Here is a 19,999-nt window from a genome sequence, read left to right as displayed (position 1 = left end):
CTGCCCCAAGGCATGTATGGAGTATGGTGTGAATGAGTAATGCCTGAAAATTGTAAAGCAGTTTTGAGCGTCTGGAAAAGCACTATGTAAGACTATCATACAGTAAATTTCTTAAAATCACACTTCCCCCTGTAGGTTGAGGAACTTGTTGCAGTCTGTGGCAGATGCCAATATGAATGCCCTCAGAGTCTGGGGAGGAGGAATCTATGAGCAGGACCTGTACTATGAGCTCTGTGATCAGATGGGAATCATGGTCAGTAAAAAGCAAATACATTACTTGTGACTTTGCCTCTTGAGTGTGACCTCTTCATTCATTGTCTAGACTTTTAATACAATCTAGTCTTGTTATTTTTTAATTTTTGAATCAATGCTAAAAAGTATACTGGGTTAATGTGTTACTATACCATATCACAAGCTGCACCAATTAGCTGATACTATTGATATGACACTGATACTATTAATCACTTTGCCTACATAATTGAAACTAGGTCTTTCAAAAAGTAAAAATGTGTAATCTTCTTCTGAATCTAAGTTCATTTTGGTCTTACCTTAGAATGTTACAATAGAAGTGTCTATTTCCTTAATTTAGCATCAAAAGCTAGTAATCTTTTGATCTTGTTTAATATGTGCATCAAATTTTTCATTATAGGTTTGGCAGGACTTCATGTTTGCCTGTGCCTTGTATCCAACTGAGAAGAACTTCATACAATCAGTGAGAGAAGAGGTCATCCAACAGGTAATTTTAGACAAACTCACTTACAGTAATACAATGTAATGTAGGTCGTTTAAGTATTTGTCATTTCTAGGTCCAGCGTCTGAAGTCTCACCCCTCGATAATAGTTTGGAGTGGTAATAATGAAAATGAAGCAGCTCTAGCCACTGACTGGTTTGACATCCCCGGGACCCAAAGACCGAAATATGTGAAGGACTATGTGACTCTGTATGTCAACAACATAAGGGACATTGTGCTAAAGGTGAGAGCCCTGTTTAATCATACTTACACTTTTATTAGGGAAGTTAAAGTTAAGTTTGGGATTGTTTTAGTTTTTTGAGGCTATAGTGGCAAATTTTTTACTATAAATGTATGATTTTTGTCTTAAATGATGGGGAATATTTCAGTAATTTCCAAGATTATTTGACATGACCTGACCATGACAAATGACCATGAAAAAGCTCAGATTCTCAGAAACTGGCTGAAATCAGAACAGTAAACACTGCATTAAGAACATAAACATGAATAGCATTATATATAAGTATTATTATTATTATACAAGTATTATTTCTAAGTAATTATTATTAATAATTGTTAATGGAGTATATTTCTGTGAGTTGAGCTTGTGTTTATGTTTCACTGAGTTTTTGAAATTGTAGTTTAATAATTTTGTGTCTAATATAGGAGGACCGTAGTCGGCCGTTCCTTGTCTCTAGTCCCACAAATGGAGCTGAGTCGGAGCAGGAGGGTTGGGTGGCTGTGGACCCTTATGACCCGCTCTATGGAGACATTCACTTCTACAGCTACACTCACGACTGCTTAGACTGGACCAGCTTCCCCAGAACACGCTTTGCCTCTGAGTACGGCTTTCAGTCCTGGCCCTCCCTCTCCACTCTGCAACAGGTAACTCATATAGATAGATAAGATAGATAGATAGATAGATAAGAAAGATAAGAAAGATAAATACTTTATTTATTCAGAAGGAAATTCACTTTACCTGAATATAAAAATATTGTATGTTGAATGGTGAACAAGTCCTCAATATTTTCCATATAACTGAAAGCAAAAACATAATTCATATTTTGCATGATTAAAATATTGCATATACATAGAACTGCATGCTCTCAGAGAGACTCATGCTCCATTCGCATCAAAGATAAACATGGCTGCTTATGCATAAAAAAGGAGAAAAACTTACATATTTCAGGTAAAAGAAGTTATATATTTTGTTCTGAATTTTCAAGAGGAGATATCTTCTGCATTTGAAGGACACGTGCTACAAATTAGCAGCTGCGTTTGGACTGTCTCAAGTTTGGACAGAGATTTTTCATTTACTATTCTGATTCCAGACCCTTTTAGATCCTAACAGAATGTAGAAGGGACTGGCTGGTTGATGCAGATTCTACCAGGCCTAAGATTACATCAAGAAGGGCATTTAGCTTAAAATTTATGATAACTTAACTGTTTTCTGACCCTTTAGGTTTCCACAGAGGACGACCGCAGATACGACAGCGCTTTCTCGTCCCATCGACAGCACCATGGCGACGGGAACGAGCAGATGTTACAGCAGGCCGCTCTGCACTACAACCTCCCCAACTCCACGGACATCAACAAGAGATACACGGACACTTTGTACATCACACAGGTATGAAAATACACATTAATAACATTATAATTACAAGATAATAATGAGATCTATGAACTATGTGAAGAATCCCTCAGTCGTCCAGGTAGCTCATCCAAGCTGCGAAACGTCTTCAACCAAACTAACTTTTGTCCAGTCGACTAACTGAATTTTCTCCTAATCTATGAACTGTTACAAAGATTTTTATTAAAGGGGCTCTGTGCTTCAAACAATCCCATGAGACCTAAGAGTAGAAATCAAATCAAAGAAGGAAAAGTTTCAGTAATTTAAGCACCTGTTTGTGTGGGATATATCAAAGGTCCTATATTACACAGAATTTACTCTTATGAGCTTTAAGCCATATTAGAATGTTGTTAGCTCATCAAAACATACCTGGAGTTTCATTCACACATGTTTGAGCAACCTTTCGTTATGACTCTTGTCTACATCTCTAAAGCTCAAAATGCTTTATTCCACCTTGTGATGTCATGAAGCTGTGGTTTTCATGTTAACCTTTTACATTTTGTTCAGTAGAGAAGAAAAAAGAGAAGAGAAAAAATAATCTCCAAAACTGCAGTAATCACATATATATAAATTATGTTTAATGTTCAGGTGATGCAGGCTCAGTGTGTGAAAGCCCAGAGTGAGTTTTACAGAAGAAGTCAAAGTGAACTTATTAAAGGTAAAGGTCTGACCATGGGCGCCCTCTACTGGCAGCTAAACGACATCTGGCAGGGGCCTTCATGGTCATCGATCGGTGAGTGACAACACTATTCAGAAACGAGAAACAAAATGTCTCCAAATCAACTTCTATAGCTTCTTCAAACCAAAACATATAGAACCCCACTTAGATGAATTATGCATTATTTTGTAAAGTATACTCGTATCTTCATCTACTTTTATTTGGTAACAGTATTTTGCCCAACTTCTGTTTTTCAGAGTTTGGAGGAAAGTGGAAAATGCTTCATTATTTTGCTCAAAACTTCTTTGCTCCAGTTTTGCCAGTTGGATTTGAGGATGAAGATGATTTTTTCATTTACGCTGTTTCAGATTTGAGTGAAGATGTCTGGCTTGCTTCTGCTGTATGTAAAAAAATATATATAATAATAATAATTTTAAATACATTTTCTCATAATAATCCAGTTTAAACAGCTATAGATAACTGCGCATAGTACCATCTTAAAAAGCGAAAAGTATATACTGCAATGACCCTACAAAACTTTAAAACATAACATATTTTATTTAATATATGTATGGCAGTTTTGCTCAGTTCTGAGAGTACAATGTGACAATATTTCCTTTTTTTTAGGTTTTTGTTTACAAATGGTCCAGCATTAATCCTGTCTGCTCAATATACAATAAATTTCCAATGTTTATCCCTGGAGGCAGCGCTGTGAACATTTACCAACAGCCCAGTCGCCCCCTGCTGGAGGGTTGTGGATGTACACGTCAGTCCTGCTTCATTACGTTTCACCTGGAGGATAGCAAAGAACAACAGCTGGGCCCCACCAACTACCACTTCTTATCTCCACTAAAAGACGCTCAGGGCATCCAACGATCCAACATATCTGTAAGAAACAATTTGACTCTTCTAACCCAGTCCTTCCTCTCTTGTGTTTAACAACAACCAGCTTCATGTCCTCTTTTATTGCACCCATAAATCTCCCTTTCTTCTATTTTCTACACATATATTCACGATTATTCTTTTGTCAAAATCCTCTCGTCGGCACAGTACATCACAATTGAATCGAAATCTGAAACAGTTGGTACTGTTATCAAATTGCAGTCTGCAAATATTTAGAGAATATCTTGTCTTCAAAAACTTCTCTCTAGAAATAGCTCGTACTAGTAGTTTAAACCCTGCAAACATGTTCTGAAATACATGTGATTTTTGTATTACTTTAGGAGCTAATATTTCAGTCTTCTCTGAAATTGCTCCTGGAGTTGTTAACAATGTGCTGACTGAATAGAATACAAAAAACATACTTTGCAGAACTAATAGTAGCTTTGATACAAGTACAAACCATTATAAAACTATTCAGGAAATGTCAAATTTTCACCTATTTATTTATTTATTTTGTTCAGTATTTTACCTGTTCAAATGAGTATCTAGTTTTTATACCTGATTTATTATTGATTAGTTCTTGGGTCTTTAGAACAAATCAAGTTAAGAATAATTTTATTTTATTGTGTGCACAATGCCCTATGCCCTGTGCCCTAGACAAATGTGTCCTTATGCTACAATATACTTTAACTTAAAGGTGCACTGTGTATCATCTAAAGTAGAGGGTCAGCTACTTACTTGTCTCCTTGGAGATGTTATTCCTTTGCCTGGAATGTCTTACAGTAGGCTGTTGAACATATTTCCTTTCACTTTGTTCAATTACAGGTGTTTTACAGCTCAAAATTCTTTAAAAAAAAGTTCTTACCATGTTTAGGCTTGCTTTTCCATTGATCTGACCATTATCCTGTCTCTATTATGATTAGCATTATTTCCAAACTATGGAAGAATCAAGTCAAAACAGTAATATCTCAGTGGAGACCAGCAGGTAGCAGACCCTGCAAATAAGTTACAAAGTGCACCTTTAACTTAACATACTGTGGGGTTTTTTTAGGCAAAGGTGTTGAAGGAGGGTGAGGCCTTCTCTGTGTTCCTCCAGTCTGATGCCATTGCTCCATTTGTGTGGCTGGACATGGGCGCTGTCCCAGGGCGCTTCAGCTCAAATGGATTCCTGATGGTCACCACCAACATAACAGTCACTTTTTACCCCTGGAGACCCACCACCGTCATTGAGCTGAGCCAGTATCTCACCATCAAAACATTAAGAGATGTTTACTGACTGAGGGGAAAAAATGACTTTTACAGGTATCACAATGGATATTATGCTTGAGATTTGTGAAAAAGTTATGTCTTATTCTGATGCCGAGCACTTTAAAATGTTTTAATCTTCACAGCATCTACAGCTTATATAGCCTTAATAAAGCAAAAAAAAAAAAAAAGATAGACTTAATTCATGATCAACAAATTATTTATAAGAATGATTCAGGCTTAGTAACCCTAATTCCCTAACTTGATACTAAACCTGAATCATTCTTAATAAATGAATGTTGTTAAGAATGAAGTCTTTCTGCATTATTATTGCTGTAAATTTAAGTTATTATAAAGTCATTACCAAGGACCACTATTTTTTTCATACTCCTGCACTGACAAAATATTAATATATTTTTATATGATCCATAATTAAAGTTTATATATTTTTTTAAATAAATGTCATGTCTTTTTTCATACAATAGTTAATAAAGTTACCAGATACCTCTATTAGAACTTTACCTCAGTCAATAGTCGCATGTAATACATTATTAAAGGTCCTATATTACGCAAAATTGTCTCTTGTGAACTTTAAACCATGTGAGAATGTTGTTACCTCATCCACAATTTACCCAGAGTTGTGTTTTGTGTTTCATTCACACATTCTTTAATATTAGTCTGTCTACATCACCAAAGGTAAAAATGCTCCATTCCTCTTTGTGATGTCATCAAGTGGCAGTTTTCAAGTTAACACCTACCTTTTGTTTGTACTTATTTATTTATTTATTTGTAGAATTTGGCAATTCCAGGGCTGACATTATCCAAAAGATTCTGCTGAAGGCGTATGGAGTTTAAAAACACAGTGGAGCACTTTTTGTATTAACACATGACATACATCACAAGTTGGAAGAGTTTTTCTGTTTGAGAGAAGAACTCAGCTGAAACATGCAGAGTTTGTGTGTTAAACATGTGTGAATGAAACAAAATGTAACTCCAGGTCTGTTTTTGATGAGCAAACATTATAACAGAGATCAGAAAATAGTGTAATATGGGTCCTGGTGAAATTTAATGCAAAATTTTGGCAAGTTGATTAAATTAATCATTTATATTGATTGTTATGACCTGATGTGAGGTGAACATTGTCCTTGATGTGCAAATTCTTCAGGAAATTGACACTATACAATATCAAAGCAACAGTTGTAAATCAAAGACAAGTCAAGTCATAAATTAGTTCAGTTGGTGCATGTACTGAATGACCTGAAATGGACACATTATTTTATAATTAAATTTTAATAAAAGATTTTCAATTATTCTATGGATTATGATATGAGAAACTTGCTCTTATAAACTGTTAACCTTTGCTCGATTAAAACACAAAACTGGAAACAGTGGGATTGTAATATTATTTTCATTTGAATCATTCTTTATTTTCTTGCAATTAACTGCAGCAATGTGAATGTGTTTTGGCCTCTCTCTATTGTCAGATTTATATATATATATATATATATATATATATATATGTATATAAAATATATGCCGCGATCTGTGATTACAATTTGTTATTAACAGAGTAGAGATTATTAGTTCCTGTTGGATGTGACCTTGACGGGTTGAAATCCTTTTAATTTACGTTTATTGGCATCATTGAGGTATATTACTACCGGACATTATTGAAACAATCTCCGGAGTTAATATCAAACGTAATTGTTAATCTTTTTGCTAATTACATTACTGTTGGATAAACAATACTTTACCCAACAGTTGAACATTGTACCATCTTGAACTTGTATAGTAGTGAAAGTACATCATCAGTTATGACAGTTAACATTTACTGCACAAAGTTAGATTGCTTAGATTAGCTTGCTTGAGAATTGCCTAATGCAGGAATTTCCAAAGCTTTCAGGCTGAGACCCCGAAAATAACAAAGCATATGATTTGTGACCCCCACTGTAAAATAAAATTGATGGTTATGAATCATTTCAAATGGCAAAAAATGTTTAATCAAGTTGAATGTTGAAATGCAGACCAAATTTCCCAGTTTAAATTAAATACGCCTGTTAGATTAAATACAGTGTTATAATATTACAATGAATTTCTTAAAATGATCTCGCAACCTCCAGCTCAGTGCCTAGCGACCCCCACTGGCCTAGTACAACACATGGAAATGCCAAATAGTTTCCGTTTGAAAAAAATTGAAAACCCCTGCACATACTAACCCACATACAAACCTTGAATAACATGAATGAGTTCCACTAACCCGTTTTCACCACCAGGGGCCCTCACGGCTCTCTATTTCCGCCCGACCCGCGTGTAAAGTAATGTTTATATCATTTATACTGTCACCAGCTGTTTCTTAATTGAACCACAGGAGGCACCCCTCTTTCTGACCAGCCCACTCTCCCCCTTTAAAACCTCGGTCCCACTGACTGTCCTTTGCGTTTGTGCGTCTGTCTGGTTGCATTGTGTGGCCCCTTCTCGGGCACGTTGCATACCAAGTGAGCCACAATACGGAGCTTTTTGCAAGTGGGTCGGTGGCACGAGGTCGGTCATCTCCATTTTTGTCCCCCGCGCGTCCTTTTGGGTGAACTTTGAACCAACTTAGGGGATCGATTAGTCAGGCGACGTTTTTGGGCTTAGTAAAAGAAAAACATTTGTGCGTGCGTGGTCCATTAATCCATCTTTGCGTAAAATCGACGCGGATAATTTAAGGAACAATGCGTCTTTCTGCATCACAAGAAGTTTAATTGAAACATCCGAAGACGCATTTTGAGTTAAAACCACAACATGGAGAATTGGTTTCATTTGTTCACGTTTTCTTTCATTGTTAACTATCAAAGCGCAGCGACGCAAGATGGACCGAACTTTTTGGAAAACATCATTCTTTTTTTTAGGCAAAATGAAACGATTTCAACAGGGCACTTGGAGGAATTGTTGTATTTGGTTTCATCCAGGAGACCAGAGTCTATTACTGTAAACAATCCACTTGCTAACCAAAAGGTACGAGTCCTACAAGAATTTTAATTAACTCTTATAACAAAGCGTTGTCAATCACGTGTTTTTTGCGCCGCGATTGTACCATTGTGGTGTTTATAACAATAGGGTAAAGATGGAAACGATTTATTACACTAATATAATGCAGCCAGTCATACAAGTGTGGAAAGTACATAATCTAAATATTCTACACTTAACTAATATTGTTCAAGGTGTTCTAAAATTATACACAGCTGTCTCACCAAACCAATTCATAGGCTCTATCTGTAAAACCCACAAGCAAGGTGGAAGAAATTTAACTCTTATTAAAACGTGTTAACTAGTAGATTTGTAGAAATAACATATTATGAAGGTTGTTATTATTTATAACTTAGTTGTAATAGTGTTTATTTACCTAGGGCAGTACATGTGAACAAACTTGAAACAAACAGCTAATTAAAACACAGTGAATAGTAGTCATGGGCTGAAAGTCTTGTTACACCAGTGTACATAGGAGGACAAAAGAACGTGTCTTGCCCAAGGACACAATGGCAGAATGTAAACGTTGGGGCTGGACTCAAACCGCTGCACTTTGAATTGTTGGACAAATGCTGCGCTGCTGACAAATGTTTAGACTTAGACAAACTTTATTGATCCACAAGGGAAACTGTCTGGACGTAGCTCACACGTCACAAAACATTATAATAACAAAGAGCAAAAATATAAACGGTAATAATACATTTAAAATACGTAGCAAATATAGCAAGAGACTGGTATCAAATAAGGCATGATTATATAAAACATATGTACAAGTAAAAATAAAATACAAATATATCTCATCTTCTCTATATTATGGAAATTTATGACTTGTTGTAACTTTAAATCAACATATTTAATAGGTCTGTAGCATTACTCACACAGCTAAAATATTGACCAAAACCTCATTCTTAATCTTTCCATTGATGTACTTTAAACTGTACTTATTCTTCTCTGTTTGTCCCCCTGTGCAACCCTAGTGTCTTTCGGCGGGGCAGATCCTGGCTCAGTCGGGGTTGGCTAACCTCAGTCAGCTGAGTGTGGAACATCTGGAGAGGCTGTGTCCGGCCGTGTTGACCCAGGTGCTGCTGCCCTCGTGCCCCTTCACCGTCCCAGAGACCCTGCCACCCGTCGACTACTCTGGTCAGTGTGGCTTCATTTCAAACAAATAGTCCCCCTTAGAATTGTTCTATGTAACATTTTTGTCAAAATGTATTTGTTATATTCTTGAATGCTCATATCTATACATCTTTTATCCAGAATTGTAGGGTTTGGTAATATTTCTAGGTTCATATGTGTGAACTAAATGTCCAGATTCCATTTATCAGAACTTTAAAACTCCATTATCTCAGTGCTACCCAGAACACAGCTAGAACCTTATAATCTCTCTATAACTATACTGTTTACACTGATCTTAAGTGTTACTAATCCAGGAATTAACTGGCTGTAAGTAAATCTGTCCTCCTGTCTGTAGACTGAGCCACTGCCCTGTTTTCATAAGATACAGTATTTTATTATATATTTACTATTTACTAAAATCTATTTATCTCTAATTATTTATCATTCTGGGATATTAACAGTGATATTATCTTCATATTGAAAGAATCAAACAGTTTTACCTTTTGTCTTTTACCTTTTGTTCAGTAGAGATTAGTAGCAGTAGTATTAGAAGTAGATCATCGGTTGTGACAGTTCATCCACTACACAAAGTTAGATTGCTTAGATTAGCTTGCTTGAGAATTGCCTAATGCAGAAATTTACAAAGCTTTCAGGCTGAGACCCCGAAAATAACAAAGATTTGGGACCCCCACTGCACAATAAAATTGATGGTTGTGAATCATTTCAAGTGGCAAAACATGTTAAATCAAGTTGAATGTTGAAATGCAGATTTGTTTGACCATATTACCCAGTTTCAATTAAATAGATTATTAGATATTAGATACTATTAGATAAAAATGCAGTGTCATAATATTAAAATTAATATCTTAAAATTATCTCGCAACCTCCAGCTCCAGCATTTGTTCAGTAGAGATTGGCAAGTCCAGGGCTTAAATCTTTCAAACTCCATGTATTACCACATGATATCACAAGGTGGAACAGAGGTAATACTGGTTGAGTGAAGAAGTCTGTCTAAATATGCAGGGCTTGTGTGTTAAACAACTCCAGGTATGTTTTAGATGAAGAAACAACATTAAAATATAGATCAGAAATAGCGTAATATGGGCCCTTTAGTAGCAGGACTAAACCATACCTAAGCAAATATACAAGTAGAAATTGTATCAACAGGCAGTTCACCACAAAACTGTGTTATAAACCCCCCTAAAAAGTAATTTAGAGTTTTGCTCTAAAGCTGTTGCACCACACAGTTCTGGTTTTGCCAATCCTTTCATCCTCTCATAATTCACAGTTCAAAAGGGTTCAACAGAGAGGTCCTACTTTCACTGCTGAATTCGGAAGTGAACATGAATCACTTGTCTTTTTCAGTATGTTTAAGTCAGACAGTGCTGGGAAAACTGTTGTAAAACTAAGTCTTAGTATTTATAAGTATTTCTTTAGAGCCTGAAAAACCACAACATGTCAGATGTATCATTTCTGAAAGTAATATTGCTGTTTTGGTACTAAACTAACTACTACTGCTACTACTTCTACTACTGCTTCTAACTACTATTACTTACTACCTATTACTACTATTACTTCTACCTATTACTATTATTATTATTATTACTACTACTACTACTACTACTACTACTACTAGTACTACTACTACTACTACTACTACTTCATGCACATTACCTACTGTGAATCTGGTGTGTGAGTTAGTAATTGATGATGATTAGAGGGGCTGTTGGTGCAGATTAGCAGCCATAGTTCTGTCAGTCTACCCCAGGGCAGCTGAGGCTACAATAGTATCTTAACACCACCAGGTTTGGAATATATGTAATCTGTATCTAAAAAGTCTATATATTAAATGAAATGCATTATTATTTAGTACTAATACTAATACTGTAAGTATTAGTGTACCATCCATCATTTTATCATTTTATCTGTCTATTAGGGATTCACCGATACCAATACTGGTAATGAATATTGGCACTGATTCAGGAGAAATTGCTGGATCAGGTATCAGTTCCATGATATTGGTTCAGACAATATCCTAGTTGGATTTTTTTACTGACTGATATAGGCCTAGGATGTCTCTTGTGGCTTTTATGTATACTGTTATTAATTACAGAACAGCTTTGTATGATTAAAGTTCAAACATCATAACACAATTGTATTCTGTAATAAGTTAACTGTACTTTCAGAGAAAGAAATGCCATTTTCAATCCCTACACTGGTGTCGCTTAATATTGAATACTGGAATACACTTAGACATAATATCGATATCAGTATTAGAACTGAAAAAGCTGGATTAGTGCATCCATACTGTCGTTGTATCTACCTTCTAGTACCCCTACCACCGCTTCCACCATAGTCTCCTGTTGTGTCTTGTCCTTTACCGCTTGTCCTGGAGCAGTGTGGGCCTCCGCCTAAAGATATTTATGAGTGAATAAATTACTGTAAATGCTCCGTCAGTCTGAATGAATGGTAGTCTGTGTGCCCCCTGTCATTACCTCGGAGGATCCAACAACAACTCACTGTAACACAGAGACACAGCCACATCTCCTGTCACAATTATCTGTAGAAAAGGCAGGAAATCAATGCATCGAGAACAAAACTATCAGTTATGCTTGGTGTTATCTGTTAATAACACTTAGAACATGGGAACGAACACAAGTCAATGTATCCTTTGTGTACCATAGCATTACCTTAGGAGTGTGTCAGGAAACAATCTTTTGAGATAAGTATAAGATAAAGTTGTCCTTAAGTTGGACTATTCAGGACAATCCAAGACTAAGTGAGAACTAAACCAAGACTAGATAAGAAGAAAAGGTGTGTTCACATTTGTTCGAACAGCTCATCAAAACTGGGGCTAAACTAAGATTTAAGAGCCCATAATTATGTCTATGTCATAATTCTGTCACTATGTCATTAAGTGTATGTCATAATGTTTCCTCATCACAAACATACCTGGAGTTTTGTTTTGTTTCATTGACACATGTTTAACACACAAACTCTTCAGGCAACGTTCTTCTCTCAGAAAACACTTTGTTGATGTAATGTGGTAGTACAGGAAGTGCTCCATACACCTTCTCAGAATCATTTGTATGATTTGTGTCCTGGAATTGCCAATCTCCACTGAACAAAAGGTAAAAGTTAATTTGCAAACTACCACTACATGACATCACAAGGTAGAATGGAGCGTTTTGAGCTTTGGAGATGCAGACAGACTAATAATAAAGGGTTACTAAAACGTGTGAATGAAACAAAATGCAGCTCCGGGTATGTTTTTTTCTTAGGTAACAACATGGATTAAAGCTTGCAAGAAGTGTAATTAGTGATCTTTAAACCCAGAACTAAACCATGACTAGAATGGGACCAAACCGAGTCTTCATCACAACTAAACATGGGCCTTAACCAGGAACAAATGTGAATGCACCCTCAAGGACCAAAAGAGGATTTAATCAGGACTAAAACAAGACTGAACCAGAATCAATAGCAGGCATAACACAAAGTCTATTAACTACACAAATATTCATAATTAATATCAGCACATTATGGTGAACTGTAACTGGTGAACTTTTAACCAATACATGAGTCAAATTAATAACATGTTTTTTAATATTTTTTCTTACTACTTGCATTATTGGCAGCCTCCATCTTCTTGCTGCTACATCTGTAAGTAGCAATACTTTGACTATCTCTCAGTCTGATACTACCACTACTGCAGCTGGTAGTACTGTATGGCATGTTTGAACTCAGGACCTTCTGTTTCCAAGGTCACCCACTTACCCAAGGTCAGTCAGGACATTTGCACTATTGTAAACTGGGTACAAAATAACATATGTTAACAAAATAATAATAATTGAAACTGTTATATAAAAATAAAAAAGGAGTCAGTGTATCTTTATATTTATGTGTCTATTTGAATGAGGACTGTGCATATTATAATAACGTATAATGTATCAAAATGCACAAAAAACATTAACACTGGAGACAATTCAAAGTATTTTTCAATTCACATTCTTTGAGGTGTTATATTTCTTAAGTTATTGACCTGATCTGACCTCTCACCTCTGACCTCCCAAGCCCTGTTTTTCATGTTGACATTCTGAGAGCCGACATTAACCGTCACCCAGCAGCTTTTGTCTAAGTGCTGTGAATCAGACCAGCTGGTTTTCTGGTTCTTAGAAAGAAGAGAAGTCATTTATGTGTAACCTGCTGGAAATAGACTTGGCGCAATAGACCTGAGCCTTTAAAACCTTGTATTATCTGGCTTTGCACATCAGTGTTTTCCAATGTGTTTATTAAAGTCTATATTTAATTTGTTTAAAATTCTACTTTGAACATTATTTCCATATAACATGAATATCAGGTAACACTTTATAACAACTACACCGTCATTAGCCTTACATTGATTCATATTGTTTTAAAAAGAGTAAAGTATTTTCCAGCCAACTATGTAAAGTACAAAAACAAAAATCTTGCTTTAGTGTTTTTGTAGTTGAAATAGGAATATACAAATAGTTACAGTGAGGATAAGAAAACCAACAACTACTTGTACTTAAAATAAGAAACTGAATCATATGGTGTTTGAATTAAGAAAAAAAAGACTTCATCAGTTGGTTGATATATTTTACTTGTCAAGTTCTCACACTAAAAAACATAAGTTTTATAGTGTGAGAGCTTGATTTTTCTTAGTTTTTTTTTTTATTTTTTTTATCTAGTCTTGGTTTACTTCTCCCTTAGCCACACAAACATTGTACACAAAATTTTTTTAAGGTATTATGCTGAACAGTTTATCTCTGCCTCCTCTGTTGCAGTTTGGGGATACGGATTCCTGGCTGTCACCATTATAAACTTAGCTTCTCTTCTGGGTTTGTTTCTGTTGCCGTTCACAAAGAAATCATATTTTCCAAAAGTTTTGACCTACTTCATTGGTTTGGCCATTGGGACACTGTTCTCCAATGCAGTGCTGCAGCTCATCCCAGAGGTAACACATGCACTCATCTATATTCAAATAGTAATGTTCTTATGAATGGTTTGATCTCATTTGAAAACTCCTCTTTGTTCAACAGGCCCTCGGTTTTGATCCCAAAGAACACAACTATGTGGACAAAGCAGTGGGCATTTTTGGAGGATTTTACGTACTTTTCTTTGTGGAGAAGGTTTTGAAAATGGCACTTGGACTGGACCATGATGTAAGACAAAAGTCATGTGCCTAAAACCAGTCAACCAAGCTAAACCAGAACTAAACTAGGACTAAGCCAGGACTAAATAAGGATAAAACTAGTACCAGACCAGGACTAAACCAGGACTGAACCAAAGCTTACCAGTACATTAAACAGTTCAGGAGAAGAAGATATGATGCAAAGCTGTACTTACTTTCATTGCTGTCAGAATAACAAAATAATAACTCATTATTGATGAAGACTTATTACTCGATACCAATTTTGATGCAAAATCATAATCATAATAGAATTAATACAGTAGAATGTCATATTTTGCAATACAATACAATACAAATAATAGTACTTTAACCATGTAGTACCAGCTACCATGCAGTCTTATACTTGTTCTGATATAAATCAAGGCCATTCCAAAATAATTGGAAGTTCAGTTGTGTGTAATTTTCAGTATTGATACCTGTTCAGTTGTATATTCAGTTTCAGTTCTAATACTGAAATGTTTGCTTGGGAAATTTGGACAGTTAAAGATTATTTCAATGCTCCAGTCTCATGAGTCTCATACCAGTTTGATATGGGTCATAAATGATTTTTGTGGTCCTTTTTTTTTTTTTTTTTAGCACAGCCACAGTCATTTCACTCCAGTAGAACAACCTGAAAACTCTATTCACAATGGAGTGATCGCAGAGAAAAAGGACTCCATCATCCTGACCAGCATCAACACTATCTCTACAGGGGACATGTCACAGACCAATATGATACCCGCACAGGTAAATAAAAAATATGGTCACACATGGTCACATTTTTCTATAGCGCTTTTCCATCTTCAAGGCACTCAAAGCGCTTTACAACAAGGAACCACTCACCCATTCACACACACATTCATACACCAGTGTACGCAGACACTGTGGGCAGGGTGGGTTAAGTGTCTTGCCCAAGGACACAACGACAGCATTCATCTGTGGGAGCTGGAATCACACCAGCCAATCTGTGGGTCAGTGGATCTGACCACTCAACCTGTGATGTTTATGTCGAGAGCTGGATTCGAACCGCCAACCTTACACTCAGTGTTTAATGCATTCAAACAATTTAAACAGTTACAATACAATGTTATAATCTGTCATATTCACACTGGAATTACAGATGTTCATTAATATGTCCTGTCCCTATCAAATAAATAAGTACATAAAATAAATAGGATAACAACTGACTCTACACAAATGCAATAATAACTATGGACAAATATATAAGAATGGAATTGCGTATGTGTGTTTATGGATATGTGTGTGGGTGTAGGTCTGTCATAATAATTTTTGAAGTTTGACATATTGCTGAAAAAAATATGGATGATCACTGATAATACTGAAACCAGTTTATGCAAATATTGACCCCCAAAATGATTGTTCCGTCTGTGTGGGCCTGTAGGCCTGCGTGTGTGTGCCTGCGTGCGTCTGTGTGTGCGCGCGCACATGTGTGTGTATTACTTGGGTAAAATTATAACCATGCATTATGTTACTGGTAATATTGACTGATTATCAGTGTCACCACAATCAATAAATCAATAAATCAACTATAAATAGGTAGATAAATTAGCTGATATGCCCCTATACTCGCATACTGACCTATTAAACAACATGGAGTTTAAGGCCACCTGAGGAGAGCATATGAGTAAGGTCACCTCTCCACAGATCTGACCTGTAACCTGTCCTTGATGCACCACTTTAATGTTTCCATGAGATGAATATGTTTAATGCCATACTGAGGAACAATCTAGTTAAACCATTAACATCTCCATGGAGATGAGCAAGTGGCATACCCTCCAGTAGGAAAGCTACATAGTGCATCTTTAAATTGACTATTGACGACATGGCCTAACTGTACTTGAGATAGTTCATATAGACTTACGGTACTTAGACTTAGACAAACTTTATTGATCCTCAAGGGACATTATTTTGACACAGTAGCTCACACATTACAATATAATAAGAAAGAGCAAAAATATAAATGGTAATAATAAATTCTAAATAAGTACCATCAGAAATGACAGGGAAGAAAAATGCATCTCTCTCCTTATTAGTGCCAAACCCATACTGTATGTTTCATATACGTCACTCTAACCCTATCGAAAGCCTGTGTTGAGCTCATTATCTTTATTAGTAGCAGCTCAGACAGTACAGATAAGACTAAAATCACAGTTTCTGTCCTGAAGCTGCGGCTGTATTAGAGACAGACATAGGCTCTGCTTTTTCACAGAATCACCCTTTGGACTAAACATACACCTCTACTATTATTTTATCAGTGACTCAGAACCGCTGTTTACCTTAGTGTGTTACTGAACATTGATTAACTACTAGTATAACTGTCTTTGGATTGTAAAATAAACTCACTGACTGCATTCTTTAGGTTCTGAGTTTTAAAATGAGGTATCACATGGCAATATTTACTGACTGGAAGTTTGTAAAAATGTGCTTTCTCAAAGGAATCAATATCAATAAAGTTTCCAATATTGGCACAAATATCAGAAAAAAAATCCCTCTAAAGGTGCATTGTGTAACTTTTCTGGCAGAGGATCTGTCAAATTCTTGTCTCCATGGAGATGTTATTGCTTTCTTTAGAATGTTTAACAGTATGGTATAAAACCTTTCTATCTTCATGGAAACCAAACCAGAGCAAGTTACAGGTCAGATCTGTGGAGAGGCAACCCTGCTCACAGTAAGAAAGCCTGTTTTTCTAGGTATTTTTGAGCTATAAAACTGCCTGTAATTTAATAAATATAAAGTAGAGCTATTTAATGTCATACCGTGGAACATTCCAGGCAGAGGAGTGACATATCCAAAAAGTTACATAGTGCACCTTTAACTTTAATTTTCTAAAGGACATATAGTGTTATTTTGTGCTTGGGTTTAGTAAGTATTGCTCAGAAGCTGTGGAAACAACATTAACTAACAAAAATCTCACTATCAAATAACATTAGATAAATTTACCAGTAAGTGTACAAATTCATGGGAGTAGACACATTTGTGCTATCTCACTTTTATTTATGAGTCCTTATCTTTGTCTGTGAAGCTGCTGCTAATGTTTAACTGCTAATCCTTTATATTTGACCCAGCCAGCCTCTTGACACAAATTAAACACCGTAAATGGTTCAATAATATGTAATAATAATATAATAATATTTATACCCTGTTAGTTTTGTTGAAAGTATGATTTAAGACTGTATTATTAATCTTAAGGGTTTGTCCTGTTTTGCCTGAGACCTTGTCTAGTCCTTCTCTTTCAGCCTTTTGTTCTGATTTAGGTCTGATTTGGTCTTGTTTAGCCCTAGTCCTAGTTTAGACCTAGTTCATTATTAATGCAACAGTATTTTTGCTTTAAAATGTCATAAGCATTCCACAGATACAGAGATATGATGATATGTTCAAATCAAATACTATTTAACTATACTCATTATCTAAACTCCAGCACTGTCCTGTAGCACAGTCATTAGTCATTAATCTTTTGGATGTTCTGAACTTTCACATGAGGAATGATCGGTCCATATACTGTCTGTTAAAGTACCCATTTAAAAATGTACTTAAAGAGTAAAAGTAAAAGTATTTCGTGTGGAGTTTATGGTCTTATAAGATTCAAATGTAGTGATTTTGATGAAGATTTGTGCTGAATGTAGAAATAATTGAATCAATTGTTTTCAGCAGTTTTCAGCAGGACTCAAATGATAATAAAAATTACTTTTACTTTTCATTTGTGTGAAAAAATGTAGTGGAGTATAAAGTACAGATACCTCATCTCAATTGTAGTGGTGTAAAAGTAAAAAGTATCCAGTGGAAAGTACATATTTTGTACTTTGTGTAACATTGTGTAACTTTTCTGGTGGAGGGTCCATCCAATACTTTTCTCCATGGAGATGTTATTGCTTTCTCTGTTTCACAGTGTGGCTTTAAACCTTTCTATCTTCATGGAGACCAAACCATCAGACCAAGTTACAGGTCAGATCTGTGGAGAGGCCACCCCGCTCACAGATAGAATGCCTGTTTTTCTAAGTATTTTCTAGCTATCAAAGCACTTGTTACTGAATAAATATAAGGTAGAGCTGTATAATATCATACTGTGGAACATTCCAGACAGAGCAATGACATGCTCTTAGAAAGAAGCAGGTGCTGGACACCCAACCAAAAAGTTACACAGAACACCTTTAAGACCAGTACTCTGTTACTTTTACTTCATTACGTTCCACCACTGCTTTTAAGCCACAGGGTTAACATTATATTGTGGATATATTCTTAATTTTTTAGACCTTCTTTTTGTACTTAGACATCAATAAGAACTAAACTAAGACTTGACTTGAATCCTTACACTCCTATACCTACTGCTATAGTGCCATTTTGATATGATCCAAAACCAGACCCAGTCCTGGTCCAGGTCTCAGGTCTGTGGTTAAACCTGGATGTTAAGGAGCACAAAGCCCTCCCTGTCCCTGTCCAGTGAAAGTCTTTCTCAGGTTTCCACTAATCACACTGCACTCTTTCTCTTGGTGATTGAGGCGTACAGTTGCAAATTCTTTACATCCATTTTTTGGCAATGACTATTTCATGCATGATGCGTTTGAAGCAAAACATTTTTTTAAATAAAATGTTTTGCCTTCAGTACAGTCATCACTATTCATTCTTATCATAACTTTGAGACTTTTCTTACCAAAGGAACTGAAATTCTGTCAGTTAAGCAAAAATAATGTATATGTAAAAAGTCACATTCCAAACATGTTGTTAAAAATAGTTTATAGAGGTGTTACACTGTAATTTGCACCTTTCCTTGTATATGTAGGTTCCTAGTATAATTATATAAAATGCGATTTGATTATTTTATTTATGTATTTATTTCATAAAGCATAAAAAGACATTGACAGTGTCACAACATCAAACACACAAGAAATGAATGAAAAGGAGCAGAAAGAAGAAAAAAATCTTATGTTATCTGCCCCCCTTTCCTTTTTCAAGACAAAACATCAACAACAATGGTTACTAAACATTCCATATCAGTTCAGGCACAATTACTGATCAATTGCAAACAGTAAATCTTCATTATTATACACAACTTAGTTTTCTTTTTCATACATACACACTGCATTCGATTTTATATCTTTTTTAAATGTCATCATTGTACTTGATTCTTTTATTTCTTTGTCAAGACTATTCCATAAGTTAACTCCTTTCACAGCAACGCTTCTCTCCATAACCTTGGTTCTGAATCTGGGTTTTTAAACGTGTAGGTTCCTTTTAAATTGTAGTGGCTTGTTCTCATCTCAAACAATCTTTGAATATTTTCAGGTAATACATTGCACTTTGCTTTATACATGACTTTGAGGATACTTAAGTCAACAATTTGATCATTGAAGCTTTCCTTCAAAGTGAGATTTTGCTTACTCACTAAATCTATATTGTGTCATTGTGAACATTTCCAAACCAAACAGTAAAGGTCCAGCTACACAAGTAAACATGTCTTGCTTTGCTTTGATAGGAGCCTTTTTAGAATCCTTTTTACATATTAATGTGGGATAATTTCAA

General features: G+C 35.6%; 3 protein-coding genes across 3 annotated transcripts in view; all 3 read left to right on the top strand.

The window, feature by feature from the left end:
* Positions 1 to 6: 6 nt before the first annotated feature.
* Positions 7 to 6,550, top strand: LOC110157416 (mannosidase, beta A, lysosomal). Its single transcript, XM_055154810.1, has 9 exons — positions 7 to 253; positions 650 to 736; positions 807 to 974; positions 1,397 to 1,615; positions 2,193 to 2,357; positions 2,949 to 3,093; positions 3,276 to 3,418; positions 3,646 to 3,906; positions 4,952 to 6,550. The coding sequence occupies exons 1-9, from the start codon at positions 173 to 175 to the stop codon at positions 5,174 to 5,176; spliced, it is 1,494 nt and encodes a 497-aa protein (XP_055010785.1). The 5' UTR covers positions 7 to 172; the 3' UTR covers positions 5,177 to 6,550.
* Positions 6,551 to 7,293: 743 nt separating this feature from the next.
* LOC110157422 (metal cation symporter ZIP8) lies at positions 7,294 to 15,607 on the top strand. Its single transcript, XM_055154817.1, has 5 exons — positions 7,294 to 8,142; positions 9,132 to 9,294; positions 14,076 to 14,245; positions 14,331 to 14,453; positions 15,059 to 15,607. Exons 1-5 carry the CDS (start codon positions 7,930 to 7,932, stop codon positions 15,590 to 15,592), a joined length of 1,203 nt encoding a protein of 400 aa, XP_055010792.1. The 5' UTR covers positions 7,294 to 7,929; the 3' UTR covers positions 15,593 to 15,607.
* Positions 15,608 to 15,940: 333 nt separating this feature from the next.
* The window catches only part of LOC110157594 (deubiquitinase DESI2), a 10,106-nt gene continuing 6,047 nt past the window's right edge, over positions 15,941 to 19,999 (top strand). The window contains exon 1 of the mRNA XM_055155226.1: positions 15,941 to 15,956. Within this exon, the coding sequence (XP_055011201.1) occupies positions 15,941 to 15,956 (16 nt within the window). The remainder of the gene's footprint in view (positions 15,957 to 19,999) is intronic.

Source organism: Boleophthalmus pectinirostris, unplaced genomic scaffold, assembly GCF_026225935.1.
Source record: "Boleophthalmus pectinirostris isolate CB_2022bp ecotype Guang Dong unplaced genomic scaffold, ASM2622593v1 HiC_scaffold_10, whole genome shotgun sequence".
Taxonomy (NCBI): Eukaryota; Metazoa; Chordata; class Actinopteri; order Gobiiformes; family Gobiidae; genus Boleophthalmus; species Boleophthalmus pectinirostris.
Note: the sequence above shows the minus strand (reverse complement) of the source record. Positions and strands in the feature narration are given on the sequence as shown.

What these genes read in the sequence shown, in the direction of transcription:
- LOC110157416 (XM_055154810.1), top strand. Translation starts at nt 173, where the DNA reads ATGAATGCCCTCAGAGTCTGGGGAGGAGGAATCTATGAGCAGGACCTG. An exon ending in GTGATCAGATGGGAATCATG is followed by an intron (nt 254 to 649) that starts GTCAGTAAAAAG and finishes TTTTCATTATAG; the next exon opens with GTTTGGCAGGACTTCATGTT. An exon ending in GCCTTCATGGTCATCGATCG is followed by an intron (nt 3,094 to 3,275) that starts GTGAGTGACAAC and finishes TCTGTTTTTCAG; the next exon opens with AGTTTGGAGGAAAGTGGAAA.
- LOC110157422 (XM_055154817.1), top strand. Translation starts at nt 7,930, where the DNA reads ATGGAGAATTGGTTTCATTTGTTCACGTTTTCTTTCATTGTTAACTAT. An exon ending in GCCACCCGTCGACTACTCTG is followed by an intron (nt 9,295 to 14,075) that starts GTCAGTGTGGCT and finishes CCTCTGTTGCAG; the next exon opens with TTTGGGGATACGGATTCCTG. An exon ending in TGCTGCAGCTCATCCCAGAG is followed by an intron (nt 14,246 to 14,330) that starts GTAACACATGCA and finishes TTTGTTCAACAG; the next exon opens with GCCCTCGGTTTTGATCCCAA.